The 11,261-nt window shown below is 38.7% G+C and overlaps 1 protein-coding gene across 1 annotated transcript; it reads left to right on the top strand.

The window, feature by feature from the left end:
• The first annotated feature begins 2,096 nt into the window (after positions 1-2,096).
• On the top strand, positions 2,097-11,261 carry LOC149096456 (uncharacterized). Its single transcript, XM_089280693.1, has 10 exons — positions 2,097-2,305; positions 2,547-2,705; positions 3,968-4,079; positions 4,608-4,716; positions 5,230-5,650; positions 5,967-6,208; positions 6,468-6,617; positions 7,324-7,503; positions 8,892-9,003; positions 9,699-11,261. Exons 4-10 carry the CDS (start codon positions 4,621-4,623, stop codon positions 10,058-10,060), a joined length of 1,563 nt encoding a protein of 520 aa, XP_089136819.1. The 5' UTR covers positions 2,097-2,305; positions 2,547-2,705; positions 3,968-4,079; positions 4,608-4,620; the 3' UTR covers positions 10,061-11,261.

Below are 11,261 nucleotides of genomic sequence, written 5' to 3'. Positions count from 1 at the left end.
TGGAGGTGACTGCTCCGGTGACTGTTTTGAAAGAAACTTAACAGCCATTTTGCAAGCTAGTCTCCGTAATTTTAATCATGATATTTAAAAAAGAGCTCTTTTCCAAATGAAACTTTTAATTTTGTGGGAAATTGTAATTGTTATGATCAATTGGTAACGGGACATCATGTTGTCCAATTCGATCAGTCTGTAATCATACTCGTGATTAACAAATCGGACTCCCGCTTCGCGGTCGTCCGATTTTGTTAACCACTCGTACGATTACAGACTGATCGAATTGGACTCCACTCAGTCCTATTATCATTATTAATCAGCACCTCTATGACCAGCTGCTACGTGGCTATCGTGTCAAAACACTGAAAACATAATGTGAAACTAGAATACGAAACATGGAGTTTTTTCCTATAAATTTGGATGTTCTTCGCGATATAGTAAAGATTTTCCGAGAGTGAAGTTTTATTCTGGCGAAAATTTCCTAGGAAGACCGAAACTTTTAAAACTGATATAAGTAAAAAGCAGAGAAAAACAAAATTGTTGAAAAATATGACGAGTTACTACAGCCATGTTGACTTCCCTTCGCTCCAGCTAAAACTTCTCCTGGGTCTCCAAGAACACGTCACATTTCAGTTGCGTTGGATGCAGTTCTAATGATACCAAACGTATTGAAGTCGCTTTCAATCTGGAGTTCCCACCTAAACAGTACAAAAGAAAACGCGGCAACCATATGAGTATTCCGACGAAGTCCAATCAAGTCATAATTGCAAAGTATTATTTGGTCCTAACAGTCATTTTAAAATGAGGGTCGTTCGTAAACAGAAAAAATAATTATTGCTCTTTTTCTCCATGAAAAGCTAACCGGTGTCCAGATTTACCAACGCCCTTGAATGGAGCTAAAAGATGTGATCAGTCGTCCTGCATCCTGCACTGCCATGTTGGATATGACTTTGCTACCAATCAACCACAGTCATATATCTGTAGTCCTATCAAAGGGGCATGGGTGCCTTCAAGCAAAGTGCCAGATTGCTCTGGTAAGAATAAATAATGACAGTTTATTATTTAATAATCTGTAATTTATAACTCCCAGGGACCCGTGTGATACTCAGTCGCGCATAGAACATACATAAAACTTGCTTATTTTGCCAATGGTGCACTAGGAAATTTGTGCAATATCGACAGATGAGAGTGGTTTTTTACTACAATCAAGCCGCAAGTTTGCTTATGGTCAGCTGGCCAATCGTTCAAATAGAAATTACTTGATGTGCTCGTAAAAGGAAATCGTTTTAGTAAGACTGAGCTTTGGGACTATAAAAGTGATATAAATAACATGGGGATTTCAACCAAAACATATCGAGACTGAAAAAGAACTGGAATTAAAGGATGCAAGGGTTGGAGAATTGGGGGAAAAAATCTACATATGCAGATGAATTTTCGCTAAACCCAGTTGACGTTCGCATGTTAAGCACGACTGGTGAATTGCATCAGTAAAATTAAAATTTTATCTCGTTAATTACTTCATACAACAATAAGGAAATAATGCTAGCTTGAAACATCTCACTACCAATAAAAAATATAAGTCACCCTGCACAATTTTTTTACTAGACGTAATAATCGTCAACGTTTTTCCGCTTAGTACTTTTTAGAATTCTCTAAATGTTCGAGTTTTTCAAAGTGCAGCCAAAGTTTTCCTCTAATGAGAAGAAAAGCGATCGCACAAGATCGAGCAAAACCCTCTGTGAACAAAAATAAATTTCAACTATTATTTTCAGTTTTCAATAAATGTTAGTTTTGCTGGCCGAGGTAAATTTATTTCTGACTTGTCTTTATAGGAGCACAGCAAGCAAAAGTCTTACTCGCCACGGAGCTTCATTACCTACCTGTCAAGTGTACAGAAGAAATGAAATCTCGAATCGCCAGCAATTCCATTCCGCTTTATACTCAATACTTGGGTAAACTTGGAAGCTTTAATGGAAATGAAAAGTGCACTATTGAAAATGTCAAAGTGAAATGTGGAGAACAGGGCATTAGGCTTATTAGAGGACGTATAGCCTATAGCGAACATTCTTTTAAAGTTCCTCTTACTGTGACATTTGTGTGAAAGTCCCACTTCCAAGCAATGCTTCCCTTGTTGACCTGAACCAGACAACTCAGCGACTATCAAGTAACGTTCTTACATCCCTGAATAAAACAGACCCGACTCTGAACATCGGTGGAGTTGTTTTGAAATATGACGCATCAAAACCCCCAGTGGTACGAGTAAAAGGCCTTGGCTGCGACAAAGGACAAGTTCTTAAAGGGATTAAATGTGGTAAGACCTAGTCATAAGCAAGCAACTCTCTTGATTGTTTTCGAATCACATTGAAATGATAAACACATCTGGATTTATAGTTTGGGAGTTTGCAAGGGAGTGGCAAGGGAGGGTTCTGATCCCCTGCTCTGACCTCCGCTCCCACCTCCGGTCGGTAAGACTTAGGTCTGGTATCAGTAGCTTTAACCTTGAAACTAATACTATCTACTTTCTGTTCTATTTGTTTAACTTCATCTCTCAGTAAATTGTGCGCGTGGATACTATTTTAACAAAACTGGTTGCCAAGCATGTGCAGTGGACCAATACCAAGATCAAGAAGCCCAGACCTCCTGTGTCCACTGTCAGTCCGGAACATCAACTTTAGGGAAAGTGGCGTCAAAATGGCCAGAAGACTGTCATGGTAATTTTGAAGTGGCATTTTATTTCTTTGATTGTTTGTTTGTTTTTTGCTGACTTGAATTACCTTGAAGAGTTCTGGATCTTGTATATCTTTTTTTTTATTATTATTATTTAAAACATAGTACATGTTTAAGATATTTTAAAAATCTCTGTCGTAATTTTAGTATATCACTTAGGGGTCGGCACTTTTTTTTTCATATTCACAACGCGTGCGCACATCATGTGCGACGCCATTGCGCTATTTTGATTTCTAAAGAAGAGGGTTATGGGTAAGCATACGTTTGGAGACGCGTGAGAGCGAGTGTCAGGTTTCTTCTGCGAATACGATGTGCTTTCAGTTTTAGGTATTTTCTGAGGATGGGGAGTAGTGCATTGAGTTATGCACTACGTAAGAAATAAAAAGCATATACCGTGTTTCTATCGAGTAAAAGAGACACTATTTATCAAGAAATAGATAGCGAGTAACGTAACCAATCAGAGAACGGCATTCGTGATAGAACGCTAGTAGATTTATACTAAAACTCGATAGATGCAAGGGGAACATGTTCTATTTTTTTTAAAAGAACAAGTGCGGAAGGAAAAAAATACAACTTGTTTACTTTGGTCATCAAAATGTAAATTATCTTTGCTCGCATCCTCATTACGTCAACAACTCGTGCTAGTCTGTGTTTCTATCAAACTTTAGTATTTATCTACTAGCGTTCTATCACGAATGCTGTTCTCTGATTGGCTACGCTACTCACTATCTATTCTGTCGTAGATAGTGAGCAGCGTAGCAGTGTACCCTTGTTGACAAAATGACGGCCGCTTCTTGGCGTTTTCGAAGTTTTCATTATTAAGTGTCTGTGATGAGGAGATAGATAAAGTTTTGAATGAATAGTAGCTTTATACTAAAACAATTAGATTATTCGCTCTTGATTTCCATGCGATAGAAATATCGAGCTCATAATCTAATTGTTTAATTAATAGAAGAACGATTTTTAAACATGCAGCGCGCGTAATTTCTTAGGGCTGTTTTCTGATTCTTCGTAAACAACCCCTCGGCCCCCTCCCCTATAAACACACTCTTTTTATTCCAGGTTTTGGTTTATGAACAGTCTGTCATTCAAAGCTTTAAATTATTGCCCGCAAACGTTCCCGAGAGGTACAAGATACAGTTGTATCGTCACGATCACGCTGAGCGTGAGTTTCTTCAATCCTTGTTTTGCCGCGCCTGCTAGGACTTGCCATTAATTTTGCTGATGTTTTATTATTTCTACGCAGAGAGAAGAAAAACAGTGAGGTCTAATCAAATCCAAATAATATCGGGCACCGTCGTAGGACTCCTAGCACTTCTTGCTCTGATTGTTACGGTTTTCGTGCGGAAACGCTATCTGTAAGTTCTTCAGCACCCATATGAACGATATATAATAGCATAGCAAAAATTAGCTAGGCCTAGAGCCTTGGAAAGAAGAACATAACATAGCATGCCATAGCAGAAATTAGCTTAGCGCTTAACAGTATAAAACATAGCATGGCATAACATAACGTACGCGTAGCATAGTATAGCACGGCATAGCGTAGCATCGGCATAGTATAGCGTAGCATAGCATAGCATAGCATAGCGTAGCTTAACGTAGAATAATCGAAACACAACAGAAGACAGCAAATCAGAGTGGTGACGGGGAATAGTGACGAGACTTCGATTTAAAACGTCTTACTAGACTTGCGTTTAGTTTAGTCATTTACCAAACTTGCTTGAAAATGTACTTGGAAAATATCCATTGAGGTCTTCTACACGGCCGATAATGTGGGTCATTTCGTGCTACTAAGATTTACGACAGTTACTCTGTTAGCATGTCTCTTTCATTTGGTTAAGTTCCCACTCGATATACTCGATATACTGGTTATATTACTACTGCAGCCGTAATAAAAGAATGGCATCCAATCTGGCTCACACAGCGGAGGAAAAGATGGCCGGCTCTTCAAGGGCTCCACTTCTCTCCCTTGAAAAGGAAGAAACCATGGTTCAGGTATGTTAAGTATAAATATTCTTCCACCATCCAAAAAAAAAAAAAAAAAAAGGAAAGAAAAATCACAGTCATTCTTAGAGTGAAATCCATTTAGACGGGCTTTGTCGTCTGGATGATAAAACGCAACCAGCTAATCCGTGATTACAGCAGATTTAGTGTTTTATTACGTTACGTAGTGCAAAACCGCTCCAGAATTGTAGTCTAGTGGGGCAGTGAAACACGAATCAAAAACAAATTAATAAACCAACAAATTGCAAGGTAAGTATGGTTGAGATTGGGAAATAATGAGACGGACTGTGAACGACAGAACTTGCAGTAGAGTATGATGTAGACAATTCCCGTTGTAAACGTTTAATGTCATTTGTGAGAACAAGAAAAGACTTCATTTATTTATCTAACTTATTTATCTAGCTTAAAGGTCTGAGTACCCATATCAGCCGTCGCATGGCTTCACCATGCCATTTTGCCCAAAAGATAGTTATATCTATGAGGTTACTGTTTTTATTTTCTCAGAGAGAAAATGAGGCGGATCAGCGTCCATCAAACTGCAGCGACGAAACTCTACACAGCCACCTTCCCAAGTCAGTTCCAAAATACATTACAAAATCAGAGGTCACATTCACTAGTACTGGTGGAGAGTTGAGTGCACCATTGGAATCTAACGTACGCATAATCGTTCCTAGAGGTGCGATTCTCGCTGGAACAAACCAACATGTCTTCTTTGGAGTGTTCTCAGACGAGACACCATTGTTGCAGGGTTTCTCGGAGGTACCCGATAAGACTCTTATTTCTCCCGTGGTTGAATGCGGGCCTCATGATATCCATCTGTCAAAGCCAGTCGAAATTATCGTTCCGCATTGCCTCTGCTTAAGAGAAGCAAAAAAGGAATCAATAACTGTCTATAGATGTGGCAGTTTTTCTGCTGAATTGGAAGGTAATGTTAGTTTGTTTGTTTTACCCAGGGGTCCTCGTTTCTTAATTCAACACAAGAGGTAACATTTCTCATAAAGATCATAATCTCCCTTGATACCAAACGAAGACGTAGAAATCACTTGCACAGGGAAAGGCATAGGTGTAGACATAAGCATAAACATAGATACATACAAGTTATAAGTTATAAGTTATGTTTAGGCACAATGTAACAGCTAGGCATTGACATACGTTTTACGCGTGAGCACAGCCACATCACCATGGCTTGTAGTTGATCGTTGTTAACAGGAAATCATAGTCCATCTAATGTTTGATACTAGGTCGATTAAGTTGGGAGAGAGTGCCAAGTAAATCGGAGAAAAACAGTCAGAGCAGGTCTTGGTTTACAGTGGGAAAAGACTCTATTCGCATAAAAACCAAGACTTTTTCACTCTGGAGCATATTTGCTTGTGGCGGGCCAAGGAGAAAGAGAGCGACAGTTTTTTCCAGCAAACCGGATCCCAAAAGCGACCTTATCTACTTACGATTCTACGTGTACAGTGATAACGAGGATTCTAAGAAGGTAAGTGATCGATTGAATGATAGGCATAACATAAGATAGGGTGAATAGATGGATGGATAGATAGATGGATGGATGGATGGATGGATGGATTAGTCGGCTTTGAACAAAGATAGTAAATGACAAGAGCATAAAAAGGTACTACTCTAGAAAGAATTGCAGATCTTGTTTGTAGGAGATGTTTTTTGTAGGACATTCAATGGCTTTACTTATTTGGTATCCCACTTAAATATCTTTTTCATTTACTTATTCGTTTCACAAGCGCGTGGAGTTGAAAGATAGAGAACGGTTTCCTGACTCGAAGGTAGCCAGGGAGCAGCCCTTTAGAATGTACAGTGACAGCAAAGTGATCACAGTAAAACTCACTAAGCTTGAAGAAGGATGGGAATTCGACAAGACCAACGATACGCAGGTAATTTACTATGTCTTTTAATCTAAAACGTGATCCTGTTAAGACCCACAATCGATGTGGTATTTGTCTGGAGGATTCCTTAGGCTCACACGTGGGCAATTAAGTCGGCCCACAACAATAGAATAGTAGCCACTTTGATTTACGACCACGTGATCATCGGTTCATCTGAGTTAGTATTTTTTTGTTTTTGTTTTTGTTTTTGTTTTTTTTGCTAAAACAGCCCATGCTAACATTGCGAACAACTGGCAAAGATGGCAATTTTTTTTTTTTTCTTATGGTTCTTTTAGTTTTACTTGTTGTTAATCAGCTTCTGGTACCAAAGGCGTTGTGTCACAAATTTTACATATTATCTTTGTCTTAATGCATACACTGTTTATTGGCTGGGAAAGGGGAAGTAAGTTGGTGTAACGGTGGCCAAATCTTTCGGCTTTTGCGTTTCTTCGACACCTTTTAATACCCATTCCATTCAATTACAATCGAGGGAATACTGGGCTCCTGGCTCTCTTCCTAACTCAATTGTCCCATAACAAATCTCCTGTGGAGTTCGAAGCCTCTGATAGCCGCGAAAAACAGCAAAAGCCATTGATTTGTTTGTCTCTTTGGTATCGACTTCCTCTCAATTTTTAACATCAGCCAAATTCATACCTTTCTTTAATCTAAAAACGTTGTTATTACTGAGCAGCTGGTTATATCTTATCGTTTGTAGATATACCACTACGAGAAAGGCAGTGGGAGTGGATTTCGCTCTAACAATGCCTGCGATTTTGCTGTGAAACCAGAGGACGGTCGAGATGTAAACGGGTTTTCTTGTATGGTAGAGTTTCAACAGGAGGGCTACAACCAAGAATACTCAATTTACCTGAATCCAGGGTTTACGCCTTTGAAGGTAGAGGAAAGTACCTGCTACAGTAGAGGAAGCCAGCTTTCACCCTCGGGTCTACAAGGGGGGAGGGAGGGAAGTTGATGCCACCCTCATAAAGCTTTTCCGAAGTTTTGTAAAGATGACGTACTCTAAGGGGCTCAAACTTTCAGTAGCTGCATGATCAATTACTCCTTCGCGGAAATGTTGATATGTCAATTGTGTGTCCATTATTTTATACGGTGCTATGGCAACCACAAATTTCATGTAAATTTGGCCAGAAATGAACTTTTTGGACATATTAATGTATTTTGTTTTCAGTTTTCCTCATCAAATTCTAGAAATTCACCAATTTGTACATTTCATAAACACTCTGATTCTTGATTTTGTATTAATTTCCGTTATTTATTGACTATTTAAGAAAATAGTAAAATCCAAGGTAACGTATCTATGAAGGGGGTCAAATGATGTCATATAACGTCACAACCAACAAACATGGTATCATTTTCTAGAACAAGCTCTGGGCTACATTAATATCAAAGAAACGAGTTTACTTCGCTGTGCTGTAAGAGAATGAGAACCCTAGGGGGATTCCATCCACCCCCTTTCCTTGCACCACGGTGGGGGTATGAGGTAGCTTGTGCGTCCGAGGGTTAATTTGACCGATTAGATTCGGTTACGTTTCACGAGACAAGGGCATGATGACAGAAGGTGTAACTCTCTGTTTCCAAAATGGTTAGATTGGTCATTTTGAACAATGAAGTTGAGAAATCGTTGCTGTCAAAGCCAACTCGAAGACCCCGGCCTATTTTGATCTATACTACATCTTTTATAAGCGGGATTGGGAGAAGGGGAAATCCGACCTCCTAACTAACTTTAAGAATAGGTTAGCAATGATAATCATAGTTAGAGAGTTTGTAGAGCGCCAATTAAGCAACCTGAGGTGATCTGGGAAGTTCCTGATTTTTTAACATGGTAAAGAGAAAGAAATCATATCACCAAAGATGACTCAAATGAAATGCAAATCAACAAAGCAAATCAATCCTAAAACGTCTTTACAATATAAAAATATAACTCAAACGTTAACGTAAAATATGGCAATAAAATATCAAAAGTAAGAAAATAAATAAACAGGCCTGTCAAAAAAAAAAAAAGAGTGCTATGGAAACATCAAGCTGCTTCCCATGCCACACCGGCTTGTTTGAAAATAAACTTCAAATAAAGTTGAAAAACTTTCGCAAATCATACTTGAATAAAAATGGTAAAGCCGAAATTTGGGACAACTTTAGCAGGTAGCGCAAGCTGGCTTTTCATGTAATATTGTTTTCGGAGAAGTGCTAAACAACTCTTACTAATCTGCAAAGGTGGTTGGTATTATATTATAACCTGGCATTATTTTCATGTTTGTTTTACAGCGGCAAAGTATCCGGCGAAAGCCCGCAGCAGCTGGATGCTCAACCTCGACAGGGCCCGGAGAGGAAGATGACGACTATGACAGTGACAATCAGAAAGGACGATCATCACCAGGTTCTTAACAAGGGTTAAATTATCATCATAATGAAAATGGGTTGTCGAATAGCACCTATAGATATTCGGAAGACATATCTCATTCTTTTAATATTTCCCGAGCCCTTTGGCAAGGAATCCCAATTAAAAGAGCTTTGACTAAATGCAAGTGTAATGATGTTTTTTCGTAACAAATTGAGAGAGAAAAAAAAAAGAATCAAACAAGTGACATGAGCGAACTTCCAGGCAAAATCCATGAAAAAGAAAACGAGAGGAAACGAAACGAGACAGGCGAAATCTACAAGACTAGAGGAGACATGGGGAGTTACGAAAGAACTTGCACAATCACTGTTACTTCAGCTAGATCGCCGAGACAACGCAGAAAAATTTACAGCTGCATTTTATATAATTACAATTTGTTCGCAAAATCAGCTGCATATCAGTCTTTATGAAACATTGTTGATGTGACTGCTGTTTAGTTTTTGTTGTTGAAGTTCCATTTGCCTGAGATGAGCGCGTAGAAAAAAAAAAAAAAAAGAAAGAAAAGAAAATTCACGAGCAAAATATTTCAGACATATGGCTTTGGCCAGGTCATACCGCCGAGTGGCAATGCTTGAGATGTTACAAGAGAGGACCTGATTCACTACCTGCTTTTACAAGCTGATCCAAGATGTAGTGAGCATGACATATTAATCGTTGATTATTATTTTATTTAGATTCTTCAAGAGAAAATGGACCCGTTCAATGTGACCATTTTTTCACATCACTGAGCCTAAGCGATGACAAGCCGGTAACAGAAAAAATTATCTGTGGTATTAGCCCCTATGTTGGAGTCAAGTGGAAGCTCGTTCTTCGAAAACTGTCCATCGAAGAGGCGACCATAAGAAATTTGGATGAGGATTACAAGAACGCTTCGGTTAGTGAAAAGTGTTACCAGGGTCTTTTAGCATGGAAGGACAGTCAAGGCCCTCAGGGAGCAACGATTGAAACTCTGTGTGATGCCCTACGTCTCGTGGGTTGCTCAGAAGCGATGAAAGCATTGCAGAGAGAAATTGCGTCACAAAACACTGACAGCTAAATTTGAATTGAACTTAGAATCATTGGACGGAGAACATGTTTCATAGTTTCGAAAAGTTTGTGTTCTGTTGTTTGGTAGCCGGCCCTGTGAATAAACCTTACTACCTTTTGCTCGCTGAAGGTGTAGATTAGGCCCTGCGTTCACATTCAACTGGCCAATGGACAACTCCCACTTTGAAACGCGCCTGTAGGAAATCATGATAGTTGTATTCATTATCTGGGACTGGATATTAGTTTTCATGAATACAACAATTATAACCATGATTCCTTGCAGGAGAGTCTTATGGAGGGAATTGCCCATTCTATTCTTAGGTGCATAGCTGGAAAATTTTTCAGGGAACTCGCTGTGACAGCAAATTAACGCAGTGTTTCTCCTAGGGAAAAAGGAAAGATGATAAATTTGCTCGCAACTAGAAATTTGTCCTATAAATGGTCACTTCAGTCCTGGCCCAAATGCTCCGAAAGAATTATGACAAATTTGCCCTTTCTGGTCCTCCTTTATACTAGTCAAGGGATTTCGTATAGGCAGGTGTACAAGAAAACAACAATCACAAGGCTTTATCGTACAGCCGCAACGTTTGGGCTGCTACCAGCCTAGCCGTTGTATATTCTACCGACAACTTTGAACTAAGACATGTTTTTTTTTAAGGAAACACATGGCAGCATTTTTTAACAGTTCCGCCATAAAACTTTAAACTGTTTATAACTCGATAGAGGAAGTAATGAAAAGTGTAAATGCCTCTCGATTCCATACATGTAGTCGAAACGATACCTGAAAAAAAAAAAAAAAAAAGAAATGTAGCACGAGAAAATATATTTGTACAATTTTTTTTCAGAGAACTTCGCAGTAAGTGGTAACGAGCTCGAGGAGAAAAAAACAAAAACCCTTCTTGTTACAACTAAAACTCCTTGAACAGGGACGATGTGTTTTTACTTGTAGTCACCGTCAGCTGTTAACTGACTCAGTATAGACGTTATATATGAATCTATCAATTTTGCAGTAAACCTTAGACATACAGCAGAAACAGCTCTTATATTAACAGAACATGCTTATTCGTTCGTAGATTCTTCAATATGAGGCAGTGATTCTCACTTATGTAACTACCCTGTTGTTTTGATTTTTTTTTTGTAAATTAATAGTTATAATTGTATTTTGATAAATTAATTTAAGGCCATTATATAAACAACTTTTTGTTAAAGAG

This window comes from Orbicella faveolata, unplaced genomic scaffold, assembly GCF_042242905.1.
Source record: "Orbicella faveolata isolate gen_17 unplaced genomic scaffold, um_ofav_v1 contig_48, whole genome shotgun sequence".
Lineage (NCBI taxonomy): Eukaryota > Metazoa > Cnidaria > Anthozoa > Scleractinia > Merulinidae > Orbicella > Orbicella faveolata.
The sequence above is the reverse complement of the archived record's forward strand: the minus strand, read 5'-3'. Positions and strand labels throughout refer to the sequence as shown.

Excerpts from the sequence above, each read along its gene's own strand:
- LOC149096456 (XM_089280693.1), top strand. The coding sequence starts at position 4,621 with ATGGCATCCAATCTGGCTCACACAGCGGAGGAAAAGATGGCCGGCTCT. Across the intron at positions 6,618-7,323 it reads ACAAGACCAACGATACGCAG|ATATACCACTACGAGAAAGG; the intron begins GTAATTTACTAT and ends TATCGTTTGTAG. Across the intron at positions 9,004-9,698 it reads GAAAGGACGATCATCACCAG|ATTCTTCAAGAGAAAATGGA; the intron begins GTTCTTAACAAG and ends TATTTTATTTAG.